The sequence below is a fragment of the Amia ocellicauda genome, chromosome 8 (assembly GCF_036373705.1).
Source record: "Amia ocellicauda isolate fAmiCal2 chromosome 8, fAmiCal2.hap1, whole genome shotgun sequence".
Lineage (NCBI taxonomy): Eukaryota > Metazoa > Chordata > Actinopteri > Amiiformes > Amiidae > Amia > Amia ocellicauda.
Genome location: NC_089857.1, coordinates 11,158,118 through 11,183,067, shown reverse-complemented (window position 1 = coordinate 11,183,067; position 24,950 = coordinate 11,158,118). Strand labels below are relative to the sequence as shown.

Genomic DNA, 24,950 nt, shown 5'->3' with positions numbered 1-24,950 from the left:
GGTATGGGTTAATTAGACAGGGAGGAATATGAATACAGTCCAAGCCAAGAGCAGAGCTGGAGAGGAGTGTAGAACATAACCACATTCTAGCAGTAACATTGATTATTTGGTTGTGTTATAGGAGGCTCTACTAAATTCAGCAGCTAGAATTGCTCTTCAAAAGTTTGATTTATTTTTAAGCCAACCTTATAATTTAAAATTTAATATTAAAACATACTCATAACATTTTTGCAGATTTTAAAAAAGTTAAAAGAGGTGATTTATTTCACAACTTGAATAGTACAATAAGGGTGTTTCTAACTTATGTTTAAGATTTCTAAGTAATGGATATAATATAATGAACAAAAAAATAGGTTCAGAAAAACATCACATCTTTCAAACAACCTTTAAAACAATACTTTCTATTGGAGTTCGCTCTTTATGAAGTCTGCCTGCTGTGGGGATTATCATACACATTCACAAAGCCATTGAGCTGCTGCAGCAAAGAGGGAATTGTGGGTCGAAAAAGAGAAAGTGAAAATGAAACCTCAGTGCTAGAAGAGATCGTTGGACCTCAAAGGTAAGGTTGTAATCAGACTGGCAGCCTATACTCTAGAATCACACACTTTTATGTTTGTTCAAAAATATTACCGAGCATCTCCTTGCTTAATATAGGTTACTAGAAATAGTGATGCTGTAATACGTGCAGTCTGCATCTTAGAAACACAGAATAAACCAGAGCAGACTTTCTAACCAGATTACTTCTGTACAAACTGCCAACTGACTGCTGGCAAGAACATCAGTGAACGAATGTGCTGAAATGTCTTTATAAATGTGAGATTGTAAATATTTCAGTTGGATCACTCTGTCACAGTACACGGAAAAGTACACTGAGACCTTGAACATGATATCGCAATGCTGTATTTACAGGAAGGTGGCATGGGGAGGTGTTTGCACAATCGTACCTGTTGTTTTTCCTCTTTGACTGTGTGGCAATAGATCTTATGACCCGTGTCTTTCTTCACTGTGTGTTTGTTTATGTTGTCGATGTTCTGCAAATGAACACAGAGAGGCACATACATGTAATTTATCCCCTGCATGGTTTTTATTCTTTTCAATAAGAGAAACCCTGTATCATCCCTATTGTGGTGTTTTATTCCGTTCCCTTACAGGTTGAACCGCATCTGTGGATGTGTATCATATCCAGCCTCTTCCCAACATCCGCCCATCAATTCCAGACCTGTATCGTTCTCAGCTGTCTCATTAATACCCTGTCGCGACCATGACGTTTTGGTTCATTTTGGCTCTCTTGCCGTACTCTCTCCTCGGCTCCAGTGAGGCCCAAGAAGGGTTTGGCAGCGAACGGCCTCACGTGGCATCAAACAGGGTTCCATTTCCATGGAGCCAGGTCCGGCTTCCAAACCATGTGATCCCTGTCCACTACCACTTGTCAATCCACCCCAACCTGACCACTCTGAACTTCACTGGATCGGTGAGGATCGAGATTGATGTCCAAAATGACACCGACTCTGTCATCCTCCACAGCAAGGGCCTCCAAATCCTTAGGGCCACCATTCAGCATGAAGGCGCAGAGCCCCGTGCGGAGGGGCAGGTGCAGCAGGTGCTGGAGTCCCTGCCTCAAGAACAGATTGCAATTCTCTCACCTCAACCCCTGCTCTCTGGGAACAAGTACTTTGTTCACATTGACTATGCAGCCAATTTATCTGATGGTTTTTATGGGTTCTACAGAAGCACTTACCAAGCAAAGAATGGGGAAATAAGGTCAGTGAGCTTCAGTAGTGGCATACTGTGAAATAGTAGAATGTATGGAAGTGTAATGGTTTCTGTTCAGAATACAAAATGTTAATTTATTTGTTTATCTAGTCATTCTTTCATCAGAAGCATGGTTCCCACAAAGATCACAAAATGTTTTATGTGTGTGTGTACGTGAGTGTGTTAGTGTGTGTTTGTGTTTCAGTGTGTGTACAGTATATGTGTGTGTGTAATTCTGTTACGGACAGTGCTGTTTGTTTTCTGGTGTTACTCATAGCACCTGCAGACAAATCTTTGATCATGCTGTCCCAGTTCATTATTACAGACTTTCACACTGTACTGACAGTTCTCTGACTGTCTGTCTTGGTTAGGACACTGGCATCGACTCACTTTGAACCCACCTCTGCCCGGATGGCGTTTCCTTGCTTTGACGAGCCTCATTTTAAGGCCAACTACTCAATCAAAATCAGAAGAGGACAGTCACACATCGCACTGTCCAACATGCCCATCGTATGTCCTGTTCTGTTCAATTATATATTTTCTGATCTGGTTGAACACTAAGATAGCCTAGACAAAACTGAAGATTGCAGGCAGTTGATTAAGCTGAATTAAGTCAGTTAAGAAAACCTTTAACTGCCACCCCATAGAAACTAAGTGTGTGGCAATCAGACGTTTATACACCACCTTGTCATTCTTAATTGCACTCATATGGGAATCTTACCAAATATTCTCTAAGCAGAATCATGGCTCAGCAAACTTTGAACAGATTTAATTAAATAAGTGTAGTGTAATAAACACAAATGGGTATGAAAACTATATATTACAACCATAGACACAGATGGTATTTTTGCTGGGCTAAATCTTGCCTTATGTAGTGCAAAGTACCATGCAGTGAGTGGCAACCATTTATTTTCTGAATTCTTATAGGAACAGACAGTAGCCCTGAGGGATGGACTGCTGGAGGATCACTTTGAAGTAAGTGTCAGGATGAGCACTTACCTCGTGGCCTTCGTTGTGTGTGACTTCAAGTCCGTCAGCGGATACACCGCGTCTGGAATTCAGGTATATATCATTCACATTTTCTCACTGTTAAACTAGAATCTGTTAGCACATATACATTTATATGACTATTGCTGTAATAGCTCTAGGGGCATCCCTGAAAATGCCCACACAGAATCATACAGTGTGCTTCTGAGTTTGGCGTAGAAACTGCTGTGAACAAAAACAAATATACACTGCAGAAAAATAAATTGGACGAAAATGAAACTCACAGTTTGGTGCACATTGTATTTCTTCACTGTTGTGGGAACAGGTGGCACATATCAAAGACACCCACATAGAAAACAAATACCACAGTGCAGAATATGTCTATCTGCCACTATAATGATTTCAGTACTTGGCTGTGTTTATTAGTGTGCATGTGAGATTGCTTGAAGTGTTCAGGAAAGTGGGCAGGTACAAAACACACCTGTTGACCAATCAACAACTGATATGTTCAATATTTTAGATTCTATAAATTCTAGTTTCTAGATGCTCTATAAATAAAGGTTTATTATTCTTCTCATGTTGTTGTTAATGATGATGATTATTACTTATTATTATATGTTCACCCTAATACAGATGTTGATTTTGATTTCTTTGTGCTCCCGTAGGTTTCCATCTTTGCGGTTCCCCACAAGTGGGACCAAACGCACTACGCCCTCGAAGCCGCCGTGAAGCTGCTGGAGTTCTATGAGGAGTATTTCAATATCTACTATCCACTCCCCAAGCAGGGTAAGCCAACATACACTGTGGAATACAAGGACTTTTTTTGCAATTAGTTTTTCTTAGGATTGATTTAGCTCAGCCAAGTATTCAAGCACAGCAATGTTGAGAGACGTGCCATGAAGGAAGCAGTCTTAGAACAAGAAATGAATGAAAGCTTTTTCCCACCGTCATTGTCGGAGTGTTCCTCCTGGATGGCAGGCCCGTGTTTTGTTTGTGCTCTGTGGTGTTTGGAAAATGTCCTGATCGTGCGTTACATATCCGCTTATTTTATGTCACAGATTTGATTGCCATTCCCGACTTCCAGTCAGGTGCCATGGAGAACTGGGGTCTGACCACATACAGGGAGACCTCTTTACTGTTTGATCCCGAGACCTCGTCAGCCTCAGACAAGCTCTGGGTTACCATGGTAATAGGACACGAGCTGGCCCATCAGGTAGGCACTGCCAGACTTTCTCCTCATTGTAGTCAGAGAAGAGTGTGGCGTCAAAAGCAAGTTAAGAGAGCCTTTTACCTTTAACCCAATCACTGTCTTTTTGAATAAGCACATGGCAGAGATTCTCCTTTCCTCTTATTAAATAACAAACAGTAACCCTGTTATTTTGTAGGGACACTTTGAGGTAAATTTAATGTAAAAGGGACATTTTCGAGTCACAGTCATGGTTAAAATGGTGATTATAGACCAGCCTGCAGAGATTACAATTTTCTGGAAGATATTTAAGTATTCTTCTTTATATATAATGTATACACTACAAGTTTTATTTTGAATTATCACTTTAATTTTGCTCTTGTTCTTTCTCTCCACACGGAGTCAAAAGTTTAGCCTGCTGCAGGGATCCCTGCAGTGAGTGATTTGTAAGGTAGTGACATGCAGCAGCTCTTACAATTCCTTGAAATATTCCAGTGAAACCACTTGAGGGAGACAAATGTCAGATAAAAATTAAATCTACTATTTCCTGTTGATGTGGGTTAGTTTGAGCACACCGACTTCACACACCATAACCAAATGCTTTTTTTGGTCAAACTGCTAATCAGGATTACCCTAGTGATTTAGAAATTGCTTTTTTAATGCATCAACATTAAAGCAGGAAACTGTGTCTAGGTTCAGCTCCTGATATGTGAAAAATACTCAACAGCTTCACAGCTAATTTAAGTTTTCCTCACTTGCAGGGAACTGTCAAAAGTAAAATTATCCATAGTGTGCATTATTGTAGTGACATGAATGTAAGCCTTACTTCAATTAAACCAACTTTTGTTGCTTTCTATTCCAGTGGTTTGGTAACCTGGTGACGATGGAGTGGTGGAATGATATTTGGTTAAATGAAGGATTCGCCAGATACATGGAGTTTGTGTCCGTAGATGGAACATACCCTGACCTCAGAGTGGTGTGTTGCATTTCTGTTAATTAAAAATTGGCCTCTGGCTATGTGGCTTAATAAGGGGGGACACAGAAAAATCTTCATCTCTTATGCTGTGTTTACATAGAAGAGAATAAAGGAAATCAAATCCAGAGCAAGCCTATTAAGTCTTTACAGGCTGAAGTTGACAAAATTATTTCAAAATAATTTTAGAATGCCCATAGTGTTCATTTGTATTATTATTTATAGTAGTATCAGTATTATTAATTTTGTAATACTTATTTTGTACCTTCAGGAGGACTATCTGCTGGACACCTGCTTTGCGGCCATCGGCAGGGATTCCTTAAACTCCTCGAGGGCAATATCCAGTGCTGCTGAAAACCCCACCCAGATAAAGGAGATGTTTGACACTGTGTCCTATGACAAGGTACACTGTACAGTAGTTTATTTATTTAAAGAGAATCCGTCTGTTGTTTATTAATGAACTGTGCTACAGCTTCTATAAATTAAGAATTCAGTTTAGTCTTTTCTGGAGACAGTAGGCACAGTTACACTGCCATTTCTGATCCGGATCAAGTGTATCGGCTCAAGTTCCGGCATGCACTGCGGTGGGGTGTGTTTTAAGGACAGGGGGCAGACAAACACCCTTCATATCAGTGGAGCAGATAAGAGATCCTCATCCCTACTTCCAGTATTATAAATAAACTATTGTTAAAATTAACACTAAATAGCTTGTTACTTTATGTTAGCATAAAATATATAATTGTATTTTAACTTATTTAACTTATTTTATGTTAGCAAAACATATTAGTATATGTATTTAAAATACTTCCGTTAAGAAAAAACAAGCAAGTGCATTGGTTTTACTTGTTAGAATAATTCGCTACGAGATAAAACAACAGTTTTTGATATAGCTGTGTTATAAAGGACTAATTTAATGCATAAAATGAAGTCTGGACATGCTAGTGCGCATGCGAGTACCCCTGTGGCAGCTGGAAGTTGATCCTGATCAAATGGCAGTGTAAACGCAACACCACTGATCATGAATGTTTCGATGTGAAATGAAATTTTGTTGATGGTGTGGTGGGGGTTGTTTTTTTTAAACCTGTGCTGCTTTTGCAAATAATTAATTGGCCTATTCTGATTGGATAACTCAGGGAGCTTGTATCCTGCACATGCTGAGGCACTTCCTGATGGACGAAGTCTTCCAGAGTGGCATCGTTCGCTACCTCAAGAGGTTCAGCTACAGAAATGCCAGGAATGAGGACCTTTGGAACAGCATTGCAAATGTAATACATGTGCCTTGGTTTTATGAACCAGGAAGTATATCATAGCACAATGAGAACATAGAACAAAAGCTATTGATCAAAGTATTTAATTTTGTAGATGGATAGAGGGTGGAGAGTGTCTCCTGCTGTCTAAAGACACCACAGACAACCCTTTAAACATTTTTTAATTTCAGCAAATTTTAAAGCATACTCACCTCTAAAATAAATAGGTTCTGTTCATGGTTTTGTGTGCAGAGTGTTAATGGACATGTCTTCTTTCAGACTTGCAGTGACGATGACTTCACTTCAGGTACATTCTGTTACAGCAGCGGTCAAGCTGCAAAGAATGCGGTTAGTGAGCATTGAACAAACTCACTTTTTTGTGTTTCTGCCCAAGAATTCTAATTTATTGAGTTGCAACAAGAAGATTTTTATTAAAGGAAAATAAAGTTAGTGTAGTATTGAAAAAAATATTTGGGAAGTGTAGAAAACAGCAGCAATGTATGCCTACTTTGAGGGTTTGAGGACTGAAAATGAATGTTCAGACAAAGGACCAAAAGGACAGAAGTTGCATTCCTTCATAGACTGTCCTCATTTCCATTATTTAAATAATAATAAGCTTAAAATTTCCCAAACATATTAGTAGGTTTACTGGAACTTCAGGACATGGATTTCAGAATGTCAAAAGAAGAAGTCTTGTGATCATCCCACTTGGCCCCTTATATGCAGTAATCTCTTGGTTTTCCCAGTACCGGTACGCGGGGGAGCACCTGGACTTGAAGCGAATGATGAACACATGGACTTTGCAGAAGGGAATCCCCTTGGTCATCGTGGAGCGTAGTGGCCATGTGCTCAGACTGAGGCAGGAGAGGTTTATTAAAACCATCCAGCAGGACCATCCTTCCTGGACTGCAGAGCAGCGGGGGTAAGAGCACAGCTCATAAGGGCACTCTCTGCACCCCCAGGGCTGCTGTTCATCTGCAGTGCGAGAACATAAACACTAGTCCAGATATTTTGTGACTTTGATAATGATGATTCATATTTATAATTAATTTACCAATATGATCATGTTATGCCCTTTTATTTCATTCCCTCATCAAACTGGATATCCCCAATCGTTTCTAAAGCAGTGTGTCACCCACAACAGAGTACGTCATATTGGACTAGAAACACTGTTGTTGGTTGTTAATTAGCTCACTATGGTGATTAGATGATTAGATTAGGATGATTAGGATGATTAGAGTTGAGGCCAGTTTTTGTTGGAAATGGGTTCAGGTTTGCCTTCCTCCTGTATGTTTGTCAGGTAAAACAATGCATAGATTTAGCCTGTGACTCTGAAGGGCCAAAAAAGTTGGGACAGTATGAAAAATGCTGATAAAAACAAAGAGGAGTGATTAGTAAATGTACTTTGACTTGTATTGAAACAAAAAACGTATAAAGACAAGGTATTTGTACCTAATCAACTGCATATTTTTTTTAAGGTAAACATTCTTTTGAAATTGATGCATGCAACACATTCCAAAACAGAGTTGGGATAGGGGCAATTTAGGATTAATAGCAATGTGACAAGTTGAAATAAGAAGGTGATGTGAAACAGGTGAGGCAATCGTGTAATCATAGTATATAAGGAGCCTCCAAAAAAGGCCTAGTCCTTCAAGAACAAGGATGGAGGCTCGCCAATCTGCCAACAGATGCATCAGCGAATAATCCAACACTTTGAGAACAACATTCCCCAAAGACAAATCGGTAGGATTTCGTGCATTTCACCTTCTACAGTGCACAATATAATGAAAATATTCAAGGAATCCGGTCAAATCTCGGTGCGTAAAGTGCAATGCTGAAAACCACTTCTGAATGCGTGTGATCTCCGATCCCTCTGACATCACTGTCTTAAAAACCGTCATGAGTCTGTAATGGATATCCTGACATGGGCTTGGGAATACTTTGGTAAACCTTTGTCAGTCAACAAGATTCGCCGCTGCATCCACAGATGCAAGTTAAGGCTTTACTATGCCAAGCAGAAGCCAGACATCAACTCTGTCTGCCGACTTCTCTGGGCTCGGTCTCATCTGAGATGGACAGTAGCACAGTGGAATTGTGTGGTCCGACGAGTCAACATTTCAAATAGTTTTTGGACAAAAAAACGCTGTGTTCTCCGGGACAAAGAGGAAAAGGACGATCCAAGCTGTTATCAGTGTCAGGTCCAAAAGCCAGCGTCTGCCATGGTAGGTGGGTGTGTAGGTGCCCATGGCATGGGTAACCTGCACATCTGTGAGGGCACCATTAATGCAGAAAGATATGTACACATTTTGGAGTAACATATGCTGTCCTCCAGATGTCGTCTTTTCCAGGGACATCCCTGCATTTTCCAGCAGGACAATGCCAAACTGCCCGGATTACAAGCGCATGGTTGCGTAAACAGAGAGTGCAGGTGCTAGCATGGCCTGCCTGCAGTCTTGACCTGTCACTGATTGAGAATGTGTGGCACATTATGAAGCGCAAATTAAGACAACGAAGGCCCCCTACAGTTGCGCAGCTGAAGAAATGCATAATGGATGAATGGGGGAAAATTCCACTTGCTGAACTTAACCGACTGGTGTCTTCAGTGCCCAAACGCTTAATAAGTGTTATTAAAAGAAAAGGTGATGTTACACAGTGGTAAACAGTCGACTGTCCCAACTTTTTTGGAGTGTGTTGCAGTTATCAGATTTGAAATGATACATTTTCAAAAATAAATTAAATTCACAAAGTAAAACATCAAATAATGTGTTAATAATGTGTTTTCGATATAGTACTGGGTGAATTGAATTTTCAAATGACTCATTTTGTTTGTTTTATTGCATTTTCCATACTGTCCCAACTTTTTCGGAATTGGGGTTGTAAAACAACTTCCGTTTTGCATTTAAAAATTGGCAGGTACCTGTGGCACGTTCCTTTGACATACATGACCAGTAACTCCAGAAGCATTGGTAGGCATCTACTTGAAACAAAGTCAGGTAAGTTCAACAGCAGGGTAGGACTCTGGGAAAAACGGAATGAGAATTTAAGACCTGATTAAATCAATATACACAAAACATATCTTGTGTTTCTCTCCCCTGCAGACACAATAGAGCTGGAAGGACAGGTGAGCTGGGTGAAATTCAATGCAGACATGAATGGATACTATATTGTTCATTATGAGGGTGATGGATGGGAATCACTAATAAACCTGCTGAATAAGAACCACACAGCCCTGAGCTATAAGGACAGAGCCAACCTGATCCATAATGCATTCCAGCTAGTCAGGTGAGAAAGACAGTTCTAGTATACCTTGCTGGCATGGTTTAATTAATTGATTGATTGATTGATTGATTGATTGATTGATTGTTATACATTTTGCTTTCTTATTTATGTTCCGTTCTGTAAGCCACTTATCTCAAATTAAGGAATAAAAGTCCACTGAAGTCAAAAGCTTTTTGTAATACTAATATTGCACTTGTTTTGTCTGCATGTGAGTTGGTATTCCTGTGCACAATCATATAGTAGATGTTTTGTTAACCTCACAGACAAAGTAAGGATTAGATTTAAAAAAATAGCAATTATTTAAAACAATAAAATCCTCTGCCACTCCTCTCTATGTATCACTCAGTCTTACAGACCTTGCCAGGATATGCTAAATGTCCTTCTGTGTGTAATGTTTATGTATCCAGTGCAGGGAGGATGTCACTAGAACAAGCCCTAGATCTAACACGCTACCTGAAATCTGAAACCCACAACGTCCCCCTGCTGCAGGGGATTGGCTACTTAAAGACCTTCTTCAGAATTGTGGAGAAGAGGAACATCACTGATGTCACCCGAAGCCTGAAGGTAGGACCCGACTGAATGCACCTGACAATAATTGGCCTACAAAAGCAGATGAACAAAGAGGTGATGTCTGCAATATCCCCTGTAATGTGCCACACTCATTTGAGAGCATAGTTACATTTTAGAACATTTTAAAACGGTTTCTAGTGACACATCTCGGTCATTCCAATTCACTACTGATTTACTTGGGGTGGCTAACTACAATCTGTAATTCTGCACCTTTTATTTTATTAACCAATAAATATATATAACACAAGCTTTTGTTCATAATCAGCCACATACATTGACTCCCACCATGCCCAGACTGGTGCAGAATCACAACAACTGATTGTGGCGAGAGTCGATCTTCCGTGATCTGTTTCAGCCACTGTTTAGTCTGCTTTCATCCTTATAGTTAATCTAAGAACGTATGTGAGCATTTCAGTCAATTAAATAAACAGAGCTGTGAGGAACAATATTTGCTTTAGATCAAAGTCTATTTCCCTGCATCCCTTTCAAGTATGATTTGAGGAATAAATGGTAACAGTACCTCAACTGCCCATTGGATTACACAGGCACCTCACACTAAATTAAGTTTCACCCATTGATTTGATGTTTTAGCTCAGGTTCATCTTTTAGACAGCCGAGCATCATTTGAAAGCACAGATGTTTTTATTGGTAGTGTGAAAATGAATGTTGAGCAGACGAGAGGCTGATCGTTGCTGTGCTGCTGCAGAATTATATCTTGCAGTACTTCCAAGGCGTGATCGACAAGCAGACATGGAGCGATGAAGGCTCGGTCTCGGACAGGAGGCTTCGCTCTGACATCCTTGAGCTGGCCTGTGATCTTGGCTACCCTCCATGTATTAAAAAGGCCAGTCAATTGTTCAAAGATTGGGCTCAATCCAACGGCACACTCAGGTGACCCTTCTTCTTGTACAGCCACCATATGACTGCTATCTGAAAATATCAACAACTTATATAAGCATAAATAACTTTTGACCTGTATGGGAAAATTTTAAACATAAATGTCTCCTATCGATTGTATTATTGAGAACCTCTCCTTGGCAGTGTTACCCAACAAAATAAGAAAATGCCTAATGAGCGAAAATCAGAAATGAAATAAAATGATAGATTTAAAGCTTGCCTTCTTGAAATTCCCGCAAAGCTTGCAGGTTCTGCAATATTGTACATACTAAATGTATCGCTTCACATAATGTTAGGGCTAAGGGATAACATACGTAAATGTGATCAGCCCGGGTTTAAAATTAATGAAAAGATCACATGCTTTGTTTACACTCATCTGAAAATTTCCCAACAGTGGGCTGCCGAGCAGGAGTAAAGCAAATGCACAAGCACCTGTGATGGATTAGGTCACAAATGTACTTTAGCATTAGCAGCCAGTGGTCACAGCAGTGTGTCCCAGCTGCTTGTTGGTAAATGGTGCATAAAAGTATGCTTTGTCTCCACAGCTTGCCCACTGATGTGATTGAAACAGTTTATTCTGTTGGAGCCCAGAGAAGTGAAGGCTGGGCTTATCTCCTGCAGAAGTACCAAGTCTCTGTGTCAGGTGCTGAGAAGAGCAAGATTCTGGGAGCTTTAGCCAGCAGCAGAGTCCCTGAGAAGCTGTCAAGGTATTTAACAGTTATATTCTCACAACAGCTCATGAAAGCTTTATCTGAGACCTACAATATTTTAAAGATCACACTCTATTTGGTTTGCAGATTGCTAGACCTTGGAATGGAAGGTGCTGTAATAAAGACACAGGATTTGTCCTCACTTATCTATGCTGTGAGCAGAAATCCTATTGGACACTTTATTGCGTGGGACTTTGTCAAGAAACACTGGAACCAGTTGGTGGAAAAGTATGTGTCTTTCTCATGCTTTTACATTCAATACCATGCCATGTTTGCTTTCATGTTTAATTAAGATTCCTCAAATCCTACAATGCATTAAAACTAGTAAGTAACTTTAGGATAATGTTTTATATTTTAATTTATTTTGTTCATAGAAAATTTGAAATGGTAAGCTTTCATTTACCAGTACAGTGAAACAACGTTTCCTAGGTATACAGTGAATTGAAAAAGCAATTGAATTGTATAGTGTTAAACAGCGCAAATATTGTAAAAATGTTTGAAGTCATGGGATGCCTTTCTCAACAGGTTTCAACTGGGATCTTTCTGTATTAGAAACATAATTATTGGTACCACAGCTCAGTTCTCTTCTAAGGAAGAGCTTGAAGAGGTGAGTTAGTTTATGTTATGATGTACAGAAGCAACGTACCAGTGATTAAAAACTGCATAAACTGCGTAAACCAGGGAAACACATGCATAAAAAAAATGAACAACACAATAGAAAGACATGAAATGTAAACTATAAAGACAGCACAAGTGAACTGACACTGTTATATTGTGTCAACTATAGTACTGTCATTGCAGTCTTTAAATGATATTTATATAATTTATTTATTTATTTCAGGTTAAGTTATTTTTTGAATCCATAAGAGAGCAATCCTCTCAACTTCGGGCCACCCAGGTTGCTGTGGAAAATCTGGAGAAGAACGTCAGATGGCTGGAGAAGAATCTGGAGCCTCTGAGGCGCTGGTTACTGAAGAGTCTGGACTGAAGGCCGGTGCTCCCGGATGCTGTAGGGGTTTACAGCATAACAGCGGCACAAAAGTGTACACAACAATCTCTTTAACAGCAGGAGCTTTACGAAACAGAACCAAATAGAGAGGTTTTAAGAATGATTTTTTTATTGGTGGTATTCATGACAATAATAAACAACAACACTCCTTTGTTTACATGACACAGAATTGGTCATGTATTGAATTGGGAGGGTTTCAGAGAAAATGCCATGTTTTTAAAGCACAACATCAGTTCAACTTCAGTGGATCAGTGTTCCTGACCCTGATTGATGAAGAAGATCAATCATACTGGGTGTCTCCATATGGCAATACCCATTAAATATATAAGCCCTCTTTTAGATATATTTTGTTCAAATGGGTTTCTTTGGTGTGTGAGTGTGATTTTGTATGGTCCTTAAAAAATATGTCCTGCTCCCTTAAGTGTGGATTTTGCTCTTCATCAACTGTTGATACAAAGTGAATGTGCTGTTATGTGTGTTTGTGATGTCATGGATGTGATGACAGACATACAAAACAAAACCAACACGTTTTATGTGCAACCATTTTCAACAACGCAGACGTATTGAACGCTTGCAGTGTGGGTTGTGTAATTAACAGTATTTCTGCACACATTGCACTGAAAATGTCAAATCCTATTAAAATGTTATTTGTTGACATGAGTCTGGAGCCTTATTTGTATAACTGGCGTCTGTTATTGCTTTGTTTATTGGTAAAATGTCACATTTCATAAGTGTGATAACCGTAGGAAGCCTTAACACAAATAGATTGGAAACGTGTGAGTCCAACGAAACCAGGGAGCTGGCGATTGTCTGTTGTTTTGTCACTGTGCTGAAGCAGAGCTACAAATACGTTTTACCATTCATGGTTTTTACTTTCAGTTTCCAAACGAAAAGGGTACTGTATCTTTAAAATATATTTTCGCTGTTTGGGATGGTTGAAGGGTTAAAGTTCAACTTAATCCTCCACCCCCTGATCGTTGCCTCTCGGGCTTTAATAGCAGCGACACCTGGTTACAGGATGGACACACGTCTGCAATAAAGATCTGTTGGGGATGTTAAATGAAACGGTGCTGTGACCTGACCACCGGAAAAGTGAAAGTGAAAGTTGGCCAGGCCTCAGTGGATATTTCACGGCGTGTTTGTGTAGTTTTATTTATATTGTATTTGTATTATATTGGCTGGATTAAACTTATTAAAGTGCATTGTTCGAATCCCGCCCGCGGCCGAGCGAGGTCAGAGGTCAGAGACACACGCAGGTAAATATCGCTTTGGTCATCATGCTTTAAAGTTTAAGTTATTAAACTGCTAAAAAATGTAATACTAAGTTAAACACCTGGCCACTTTTTATGCTGGTTTCCTGTATTTCCTGATAGCCCATTTTAAAATGCAATTATCTTGTATACTGAAGCTGAAGATCGCTTTAAACTTCTAAAGTATTATGGTACTTGCATGTTAAATTAAGATTGATTATTATTAATGTTTATAGAGCACAGTTCTTTTATTTATGTGCTGCCAAACATGTAACAAAAACAGAAAACCAACAAACCATTTAATAGCTACATTATATAAAATATTTGATGTTAGGTTTAGGCTACTTATACATGGTTAGATCTCATATTTACTGTGAATACTGTAACTATTTCAGTGCATCATGTCTGTACTGGTTACCCCTTTGAACTACGATGTATGCTTTGTATTTTATATTAACTGTATGTCTGCACTGTTGTAATTTTTCAGTTGTGCTGTGCATTAATGTTTGATTTGAATTTTGTATTGAGTTGTATTACTGCACTTTTGTAATGCTTGAATAAACTGTAAGTCATCCTGGATAAGGGCATCTGCCAAGAAATAAAGTTTATTTGCAGTGTGGTGGAGTGGTAAGGTAGCAATTTGACTATTGTTTACAGTATTTATTAACTTAAAAGTGCTGGAGCAGAACACATACAATAAGGAGACTGGGGCATCAATATGGTACTGTTGGAACTTGCTGGTGTATTTTCCACATCCGGATCAAACTCCGGTCCCTGCAGCCCAAGGCACACGCTTGTATATGTTCTGGATTTACATAAGTGTTTTCAGCCTACAGGACCAGGCCAGATATACCAGTTTGGAGTGCAGTATCTCCCTAACCGATCTTAAAGGGTCTGTAGCTCATAATTTCATGTCATAACCATTACAGAGTGGCATCTTAGTGGCTGGTACTTATCAGCAGCTGTCAAAGGGATCAAATGCCCAAACAATTGTATTGATTCAGGTTGTTGTTTGTGCTACTGTTGTTTATTTAGCTTATCTTTTTTTACAGAGTGAATGTTGGAGCTGTCTAGAATTCAACGTTTAAACTTCCTATTGCCCACAAGCATTTTCATATGGACTTTTCGCCATATAGCTTTTTGACTACAATGGAAAAACTACAACTAAAACACCTGCTGAGACTGTCAGTGTGGCTTCAGCTGGTCTTGAGTTGCAGAGGGAGTGTGGGTGAAACGGTGGCTTCTAGCACTCAGCCATTTCCCTGGAGCAAACTGAGGCTGCCTACTGACATTGTGCCCAACCACTATGACCTCCTGATTCATCCTAATCTGACCACCCTGGACTTCACTGGGTTTGTTAAGATTGAGGTGGATGTCAAACGGGACACAAAGCATGTCATTCTGCACAGCAAGGGTCTTAACATCACTTCAGCCTCCATTGTGGCGGACGGGGACCAGGAAAGTGCCGGTCTGGGCAAAGTGACGGTGCTGGAGTTCCACCCCCATGAGCAGATTGCTTTGGTGGCCCCCGAGCCCCTGATTGCACACAGGAAGTATCGGCTGTACATTGAGTTCCAAGCTAAACTGGCAGAAGGTTTTGATGGCTTTTATAAGAGCACATATCAGACCAAAGATGGTGAAAAAAGGTAATTCAATGATCTGTATACAAATGTGATTTTCAGGTAAGCGAGAGTGATTTTGTAGGATTATACTTCTGCAAAACCTTGTGTGGCATTCAGTTTGCTTTTTTTTTTTTGTTTCCTCACAGGATTCTGGCAGCAACTGATTTCGAACCAACTGCTGCCCGGATGGCTTTTCCATGCTTTGATGAACCATCCTTTAAAGCCATGTTCTCCATTAAAATACGAAGAGGCGCATATCACATTGCTCTGTCCAACATGCCCAAGGTAAGGGAGCAGAGAACAAAGTAGAACTGAGTGGAAAAATACAGCTTTATATGTTATGTTGCTGCTACAGCTGATTAAGGTAAATGCATTTTTTTGTTTGTTTGTTTTTTCTTCTTTTCTTCATTGTTCATTTTAAAAGTTATATGTTTGGTCTCTGAGGTCGCTGACTGGCTGAAGTACCTCCTAACTGTTTTGGAGACGTGACCTAATGCTTCTTCTGCTGTTTTGCTGTCCTTAGGTTCAGACTGTAGAGCTTGCAGATGGGTTGTTGGAAGACCACTTTGACAGGAGCGTCAGAATGAGCACCTACTTGGTGGCTTACATAGTCTGCGACTTCAAGTTTGTCACGGCTACCACTACTTCTGGGATCAAGGTGAGAGACTGCACTTGAGTGACTTGACTGCAGTGCGAATGAGATTCATAGCAGTGGTATTAACTCCTCATTTTCATTTGCATCTCATGTTCTTTTTTTTTTTTTTTTTTTTTGCGCTGGGGGCTTGAGTTTGTATTTCTCATGTATGTGAGAAGAACTCTAATTGTGTTCCCTCCTGCCAACATCCAAAGGCCCACAGGAGAGGACAAAATAATTGATGGTATTTAGTGGCTGAAGTTGGAACTGTCCTCGTTGGTTTTAAATTTGTAAAAGCGCTCCATGGCAACTTCCTGTGAAGGACACTGTACCAGATAAAATTGATGATTCATTGTGTTTTTGACTTCCAACAGGTCTCAGTGTATGCCGTCCCTGAAAAGTGGAGTCAAACCCAATATGCTCTTGACGTGGCAGTAAAATTGCTGCAATTCTACGAAGACTACTTTAACATCAGCTATCCATTGCCCAAGCAAGGTAAAGAAAATATGGTGGCAACAGTATGGTGTGCCCTTTTCACAGAATTGTTTGTAATTGTGGAAAAATTTGATGTTTTGTTTTTTTTCGCTCACAGATCTTATTGCCGTGCCAGATTTCCAGTCAGGGGCCATGGAAAACTGGGGCCTGATAACCTACAGAGAGACTGCCCTGCTGTATGACCCTCGGACATCGTCTGCTTTAGATAAATTGTGGATAACCAAAATAATAGGACATGAACTGGCGCACCAGGTAGGAAATCAATATATATCAATATTAATGAACATCATTGATGGACTAGTACAGGTCAAACAGTTGGGTTTCTGATAGAGTTCACATTTTCATTTTAAATCATGAGGAAGTCCTAGAAATCCAGTTTTAAGACTTCTTGCCCATATGCTATAGAAGATTTTATGGAAGATTATAGAAGACAACCTTATGCTTGACTGTTAAACTGCCATCCTGAGGTCTCTCTTATCCCATGGATGCAGAAACACTGCTGTGTTTGCAAATAAACAGTAACTCTTTCCATCCCACAGGATTAACATATGAATGACTTGTGCACTTCCACTATGTTCTGATCAATGTAAAAGCCCTAACTCCAAACCTAGTCTGTAACTTTCTTTAACCCTGACCTTAAACTTGTATTCATGTAATTAACAGCAGAATGCAGATGAAGTGCATAGGGTATTTATGTGTTATTCCTAAGGTATTCATACATCAGTTAATTAAAGATTGGTGCCCATTATTGTAAAGTGTGACCAAATAAACCATGTGCTATTTTTTACTGTATTTGTATTTTGTGTTTCGTTTACTATTGAGGAGTGAATATGATATTGCATGCTCTGGCTGACTCTCTCCATCTACTGTCTCAGTGGTTTGGTAACCTGGTGACCATGGAATGGTGGGATGATATCTGGCTAAATGAAGGATTTGCCCGGTACATGGAGCGTGTTTCTGTCAACAGCACCTACCCAGAGATTCAGATTGTAAGTGTGTTAGCTTTTTCTACAGTCCTTCTTTCAGTTGGTACAGTCCCTTTTCTTCTGTAATAATTCAGAAGGATAAATTAGCTGTATTTGTATTATGCATGGCTTTGGGTGCTGAAATACTTGAGTTTTTGAAGGAAAACAATACTAGTGGGGGGATTTCTGAGGCTGAAACTTGCTGTTGTTTTTCGTGGCTTCTTAATAACCACGTAGTTCTTCAAATGGGTAAAATTCAGCATTTCAAAAAGTAGTAATCTAAAATCAGCAGTATATTTCCTTGTTGTTTTGTGTTTGTTTCATTTTTTGGTGTACAACATTGTGGTGTACAACTACAATAACATCATGGAGCCCAACATCTCTTAATCTGTAGTTTGTGCTTCTTTGGTTTCATGTTCTTTAACTCATACCGGCAAATGTTTACTGTTTTTTTTCCAGGATGACTACTTCTTGGATGTGTGTTTCGGAGCCATGGGTAGAGATGCCTTAAATTCATCTCACCCAATCTCCAACCCAGCAGAAACGCCTGTGCAGATCATGGAAATGTTTGATACCGTCTCTTACGATAAGGTTGGTCATCTATTAAACATGGTTTTGTGTACAGTAAACCACGGAAAAATCTGGATCGATTATAGATTCAAATCTAAAATATGGACAGCCGCGAACACCTCTTGCAGCAGAATAACATTGCTGTTATTTTTTGTTTTCCCTATTCGATACTCGGAAGTAAAAAATAAAATACTTTTTTCTTCATCTTCAGTGCATGCTACTTGTTTGCTCAGTTAAATAATGTTTTATCTGTGTTTTAAGGGTGCCTGTGTACTGAACATGCTGAAAGATTTCTTGACAGAAGAGGTTTTCAAGAGCGGGATCATCCGCTACTTGCAGAGCTACAGCTACAAGAATGCCAAGAGCGATGACCTGTGGAACACTATGGCAGATGTAAGGCACACAGATCTCTTGTTCTCTGTTCCCTGAATTCTCCACCGTGGTTGTTTTTCTTCGTCTTTGGCATTTTACCACAAGAATCAATGTTGCGTACAGATCACACGCCTACCCTCCCGTAAACATTTCTTGAATCCGAGGTGAGAAGACCAACACAAGAGACTGGTGGACATGTTAGTTTACTTACCTACTACCTGACTGACAGTGCTGAGAGTGTAGCTGGAATATGGACATATAATATGGGAATATAATTGTAAACTTTAAATGGGGAGTTAGGTTTGAATTGTTTCAAACTCTTCATGAATGTGACAAACATGGTTTTAAAGATTCAGACCTTTTCCACTGAGCATTGAGAGAGCACATTGAAGAGTTTCTGCATTTCTGCTCTGGGCCTAGAAGTTTTTCTTTTCATAACAATATAAATATTTGTCACTTTCATTTTTTTTTTTCTTTACAGACATCCTCTGAAACAGACTTTTCTTCAGGAGCATTCTGCTACACTTCTTCACACGCAAAAAATAAGGCGGTAAGTAACCTGCTGTGTTTGAGATTTTGGGAAATGAACAGCTATTGTGCTTCATGTATTTCAGCAGCATGTGTAAAGGTCTGTATGAAGACCATTGTGATGGTGAGTTTACATTATGTAGACGGAAGTTATTTTTGTTAAACTAGAAGCTACAGAGAAGTTTTGTATATGGAATTTACAGAGGGACCAAAGTTTTGTTTCATCTGGGCCTCCGCTATTGAACAAGCAAGAGTTTTTGGATTAGGATCGTGCCCGTGTCTGTGAAGCAAGGCAACATCAGCACCCCAGTTATTATTAAATAGATATGCCCAGCTATATGAAGATAACGTGTAGCCTGCAAATGAAACCCAATATGACTTGGTTTACCTGTTCAATGGTCTCTGTGTTGCTGACCTTTCAGGAGCGTTACACATGTGAAAAGCTGGGTCTGAAAGAAATGATGGACACTTGGACTCTTCAGATGGGGCTTCCAGTGATCACCGTGGAAAGGACGGGACGCCAAGTCAGGGTTCGTCAGGAGCGATTCCTGAAGGGAGTGCTGCAGGAGGACCCCGATTATTCCTTGCTGCAGTCAGGGTAAACTTTATAACTAGAAGCTGTCCGTTACCTAGACTGCCAGGACCACCGCTGCCTCCGGAGCCACAGCTGTTAGTAAAATGTGTTTTCCTTGAGTGAAGAGTAATTAATCACCAGACATTTTACACCCATACAATCCTACAATAATTCAAGTACAACAGCTTCCTGGGATTTTTTATATGCATGATCCTTTCTACAATTTAACATGTCTACCTTACCTCTGAGTGTCGAGGTCTTTGATCAATGCAGTGAGTGTCTAACACGAGAATGAGTGTTTCACTGTGATCCTCTGCCTTGTAGATACCACTGGCAGATTCCGCTCACTTACATTACCAGCGGCTCCAGGCGTCTACAAAGACATTTGCTCAAGACACAGTCAGGTAGTGTGAACAGTGCTAATTTTCACTTTGGCTGGTTTTGTAACAGGGTCTTAACCTACTGTTTACCTCATAAAATATTAATATATTGTTAATTGAATCTATTTTTAAGGATTTTCTTGTTTTGCTATTCCTTTCTGCAAATTGTTATGTGTGCTTTTATAAAAAAAAAAAAAGGGAAATATACTTTTAAACATGCAGCACTAAAAATTATATTAAAATTATTTTCCTACTTAATACCACCCCTGTTGAACTCTAGACACTTTTCAGCTAGAAGATGATGTGAGCTGGATTAAGTTAAATGTGGACATGAATGGATATTATGTGGTGCACTATGGAGAGGATGGATGGGATTCACTGATTGTGTTACTCAATCACAACCACACAGCGTTAAGCAATAAAGACAGGACAAACCTCATTCATAATGCGTTTCAGCTTATCGGGTAAGACTCTCTCTGTTTCTAAACACAGTGACTGTAGTGCACTAGGCCGGGGCTTTTGTCTATTGCATGCCATGTGTTATGTCTAAAAACGTCATACATTTTCTTTACATTTTTTCAAACCTGTAGGAAACTATACACCATGAAAGTCATATTCTGAGGTCATGGGTCGGGTTTTCTTTCTTTAAGAACTAAAAAAAGTATTCTTCTAGAAATTACTTGGTTTAATATATTAAAAAGTTTATACGGTTGTACAAGATTTGTGTGTAACTTGTTTCATGGCATTGCAATTTCAGCACTGGGAGACTGTCTCTGGACAGAGCTCTTAACCTGACCCGCTATCTGAGAATGGAGACTGATAATATCCCCCTGCTGCAGGGCATAGGTTACCTGAATGCTTTGTACAGAATCATGGAAATGAGGAATTTCAGTGACACAGCAGAGAAGTTAAAGGTTGTATTTACTTGCGTATTTTTTATGTTCTTCCAGAGGAACTATTCCCATATTCTCTTAAGTGGTCCTTGAAGGAGCCTTCTTCAAAACTGAGCTTGATCTTTAATTAGTGACTGAGATAAATAAGTAGAAGAGGAAACACCTGGGCTAAACAGGCCTTGTGATTGGCTCTCTGACTCAGTCAAGTCACACTCCTCACGTTGTGCTTTGTTAATGTATAACCAGCCACATTACCGGAATGCCGTGGCACCTGTGTTTCCCTAAGTTTTCCTCTTGTATTTTGTCTAAGTAAATACAGTAATCAATTAAAAAATCTTTAAGCCAAAGTGCGTTAAGTCTAACCAGCAGTCTGTTAGATCTGCTCTGTGGACTTCTAAAATTATTTCGATCAATACTGTCTTTTTTTTCAAGCTTTAATCCTGAAGTTCATGAATAGTTTTTTTGTGTGTATTCTTCGTCCCAGAGTTATATCCTGCAGTACTTCAAGCCCGTGATCGACAGGCAGACATGGAGCAATGAAGGGTCTACTTCAGAGAAGAGACTTCGTATTGAAATGATAGGGCTGGCCTGTGACCTGGGCTATCCTCCTTGTATACAAAAGGCGTCCCAGCTCTTCCAGGACTGGGTCAAATCCAATGGCACTCTGAGGTGAGTGAGTAAAGCTCAGAGCCGCTTCTTCATTGCCGGAAGTATCGCAAAACTGAGTGGTGTTGCTTATGTGCCTGTAGGCCAATTCAGTGAACTAAAATAGTGTGCAGGTTTATGGAAATGCCCATTCTGTATTTTTGAATACGTTGTGCTTATTATGTCAAAGCACCATCATAGACCCTGGGGTGTGACAAATATGCAGGTTTATATTTGCTAGAAGACATTGGTGTGTCACACATGTTGTTGAATAGTATACCAGCATACCAAAACTTCAACCCGAGACACAGGTTAGAGTTTGGCTAGAGGTCATGTGTCATGTTTATTTGTTTGGTGTTTGCCATATTCACATAATAGATGGGATCAGGAATCGGTGTAAGCAGCAAAGTTTTAGCCCACCATGCCATTCCATCTCAGGGGGAAGGATGTTCTATTCCAAGAAGAGAAGAAAGTGTCATTTAGACTCAAATTCGTTTATTGTAGGATGAGTTTGCGAAATGTAATTACGTTTTATTACTTTTATTTTATGACGCAAATGAATCCATCTGTTATGTGCAAAATCCACTAAATGATCAGGCATTTACACACTACTGTATTTTACTATTTCTTTCTGTGTTTTTAAGGAACCCTTTGTGTCACACATTTTTCTAGCTTGCCTACTGATGTTCTGAGAGTGGTGTATGCTATTGGATCCCAAAAGACAGAAGGTTGGAACTATCTTCTCAACGCCTACCAGCATTCTCTCTCCTCTTCTGAAAAAAATAAGATTTTATATGCACTGTCGCGCACCAAAGATACTGAAAAGCTGAGCAAGTAAGTTGGCCTTCCCCCTAAAACAATTTATTTTGTTTATTTTTGCCCTCCAGTGGATTCCTGAGTCAGCTTGAAATAAGGGTCAGTTGGCCTTGTTGGCCCTGATACCTTATTCGCTTTACAGATGTAGTTCATCCTGTTTTTATATTTCTTCACTGTTCACGTTGAGTAAGCTAAAGCTTATATTGTCCAATCATCTTTAATGGACAAGAGCACTGTAGTCAATGGTAAAATTAACTCTGCCATTATTATTTTTTTTCGTATAGTTTTCATTCAGCTCTGGTGTTACTAACATTGAATTGTAAGCAAGGATTATCTTACGGTAGACTGCATGTATTTATACTGTGCTCTGCTGCAGACTAATTGAGCTTGGCAGGGATGGAGAGGTGATAAAGCAGCAGGACTTTGCTGCTCTCATCTCCTCAATCAGCGGGAACCCATCTGGTCACACTCTGACCTGGAACTTTGTCCGAGAAAACTGGGCGGAGCTGCTTGAAAAGTATGTATGTTGCTGAAGAGCTGTATTGCTATGTTTAATTTAATGCCAGCTAATACATGTAAACATGCTATAGGTGAAATGCACAATCCTTCACCCAACATGAACAACAAGAAATATTTTCCAGAAGCAGAAATTCTGTTTGTTCTCCTTTAATACTGTCTGAACGTCACCTACATCAGGCAAATCAGTACCTTGTCACAGAGCATGTCGTATGGAAATGACCCGCATGCGACACCTGAAACATTCAGCAACACCCGTGCCATTTATGCTGTGTTCTCTTCCACCGCTGAGCAGAACTGGTCCTGCGGTTACCTGGTGTGACTCCTAGGAGAAATAAAACCCATTCTGCTTATGGTGCAGTCTTTGCTATTCACGTTTTTTTGCCTAAATCCACTCTTCAGCATAAATTGGTGATGTGAGTTAAACCTGATTTCAAATGAAAATAATATGCTTGTTTTAATGTCAGTGATTTGATTATATTACATATCTGTAATGTGTTTCCCTGTTGCAACTCGGTCTTACACAAATGTGTAGATACTTATTGGAGTTGCTTTGTATTGTTTTATTTATTTATTTTATTCAGTCCTATAAACGTGTTGTGTTTTCTCCAGGTTCCATGTAGGATCATCAATTATTAGAAACATCTTGTATGGGACCACCTCTCATTTTTACTCACAAGAAGAGCTGGAGGAGGTTGGAATTTTTGTTAATTATTCTTGTTATGGATCAATTTAAAATGGACTTAGATGCTTTTGTTGTAATACAAAACCTAGGACAGACTTCCCTTTAGTGAAAAGTAGTGGATCCCAATTATATTTCTCAATGGGTGCGATTCATGCAGTGTTCATGTGACAGTAATTGTCCTTCACAGTTTTTTTTTTTTTTTATTTAATTTTTTTAGACTCTCTGTAAATGCTTTATAAAATTAGCCCTTTATTCTATTATGTATTAGGACATTTCTTAAGTGATGCGTCACGGCAGCCGACTGTGAAAAAGCACAGCACAGTATTATATCACTGGGATGCACAGTAGCTTATCAGTGACTAATCAGGATTGCAACATGAATCGAGTAGAAAAACTGGAATGGGGGCAAGAGACGTTATTTTCTGAAAGGCTAAAATTTGATTTATTTCCTCTTTTTCAGGTCAAGACATTCTTTAATTCTCTAAAAGAACAAGGACACGTTTTAAAAGTTATGGAAGTCATCTTAGAATTGATACAAAAGAATATTCGATGGCTAGAGAGAAATCGGCCTGTACTGGAGAAATGGCTTGAGGACATTATTCCTTCAGGGGCAAATTAAAATTAAGCAGGGAATGAGAAGAGTTTATCACCATACATTTGTCTGAACATGGTTAAATATATTCTTTAATTTTTGTTATGTTTTAAAAAAATATATATTTTACACTTTTTAACTGAACTGAATGTAACACATTCCTCTTCTGTAAAAAGTGATTCCTGACTGGTGTTTCTTTTGTGATTGTCTGGTTGCATATGTCAAGTGTATGGTATGATTTGTTAAGTATAATTGGGAATTGTGTATAAAATGTAATTGTGGTCAAGGATAATGTGGAATTTAGTACTGGGGCTGAGTGTGACTGTGCTACTGGTGATTGTTTAGAGGACTCTGTTTGACTTGATTTCATGCAGCCTGAAAGGGCACACTGTTATTCCTTTGTGACCAGCGTAAATTAAGCAGTGTCGGGCTGAGAATGGGCGTTCTGCCTTTTTGTGTTTTGTTTCCTTGCTGTAACATAATGAAACTCAGCTCGCTAAACACTAGCAAATGAACCTGGGGCCTTTTCACAAATAAACTTGCACATTTCTGATTTTATTAACCAAGCCATCCACTCAAATGTGTTCCAACAACATTTTTACATGACACACATCAGGCTAATAACATTGGGGTGGCACAATATCCGTAGTGTTGTCAGCCTTACAGATGCTGAAGGTATAAACTGCTGCAGTATATTTCAGGGATCTTGGGGAATGATTTTGTGACATACAGAGTTTAAAACAAATTAATCATAAACTACACACAGACCCAAAGCCATCATTTCTCAGGGAATGTGTGTATGA

The 24,950-nt window shown here is 39.4% G+C and overlaps 2 protein-coding genes across 2 annotated transcripts; both read left to right on the top strand.

Annotated features, from left to right (window-relative positions):
* Positions 1 to 76: 76 nt before the first annotated feature.
* On the top strand, positions 77 to 12,894 carry LOC136755430 (endoplasmic reticulum aminopeptidase 2). Its single transcript, XM_066712006.1, has 19 exons — positions 77 to 559; positions 1,152 to 1,761; positions 2,124 to 2,262; positions 2,680 to 2,814; positions 3,405 to 3,525; positions 3,798 to 3,952; positions 4,788 to 4,901; positions 5,170 to 5,301; positions 6,032 to 6,163; positions 6,425 to 6,493; positions 6,892 to 7,067; positions 9,059 to 9,138; positions 9,244 to 9,427; positions 9,832 to 9,988; positions 10,701 to 10,885; positions 11,437 to 11,598; positions 11,689 to 11,829; positions 12,127 to 12,208; positions 12,443 to 12,894. The coding sequence occupies exons 2-19, from the start codon at positions 1,262 to 1,264 to the stop codon at positions 12,587 to 12,589; spliced, it is 2,811 nt and encodes a 936-aa protein (XP_066568103.1). The 5' UTR covers positions 77 to 559; positions 1,152 to 1,261; the 3' UTR covers positions 12,590 to 12,894.
* A 648-nt stretch (positions 12,895 to 13,542) lies between these two features.
* LOC136755429 (endoplasmic reticulum aminopeptidase 2) lies at positions 13,543 to 24,709 on the top strand. The gene is made up of 19 exons (XM_066712004.1): positions 13,543 to 13,866; positions 14,913 to 15,506; positions 15,629 to 15,767; positions 16,006 to 16,140; positions 16,491 to 16,611; positions 16,709 to 16,863; positions 17,487 to 17,600; positions 18,036 to 18,167; positions 18,408 to 18,539; positions 19,000 to 19,068; positions 19,469 to 19,644; positions 19,945 to 20,024; positions 20,281 to 20,464; positions 20,758 to 20,914; positions 21,378 to 21,562; positions 22,211 to 22,372; positions 22,731 to 22,871; positions 23,483 to 23,564; positions 24,016 to 24,709. The coding sequence occupies exons 2-19, from the start codon at positions 14,977 to 14,979 to the stop codon at positions 24,172 to 24,174; spliced, it is 2,853 nt and encodes a 950-aa protein (XP_066568101.1). The 5' UTR covers positions 13,543 to 13,866; positions 14,913 to 14,976; the 3' UTR covers positions 24,175 to 24,709.
* Positions 24,710 to 24,950: the final 241 nt, after the last annotated feature.

Bases quoted from the DNA above. Each gene is read 5' to 3' on its own strand.
- LOC136755430 (XM_066712006.1), top strand. From the start codon at position 1,262: ATGACGTTTTGGTTCATTTTGGCTCTCTTGCCGTACTCTCTCCTCGGC. The intron at 7,068-9,058 runs GTAAGAGCACAG...AAAAATTGGCAG, and splicing joins TGGACTGCAGAGCAGCGGGG to GTACCTGTGGCACGTTCCTT. The intron at 10,886-11,436 runs GTGACCCTTCTT...TTGTCTCCACAG, and splicing joins CAATCCAACGGCACACTCAG to CTTGCCCACTGATGTGATTG.
- LOC136755429 (XM_066712004.1), top strand. From the start codon at position 14,977: ATGGACTTTTCGCCATATAGCTTTTTGACTACAATGGAAAAACTACAA. The intron at 20,465-20,757 runs GTAAGACTCTCT...TTGCAATTTCAG, and splicing joins AATGCGTTTCAGCTTATCGG to CACTGGGAGACTGTCTCTGG. The intron at 20,915-21,377 runs GTTGTATTTACT...TCTTCGTCCCAG, and splicing joins ACACAGCAGAGAAGTTAAAG to AGTTATATCCTGCAGTACTT.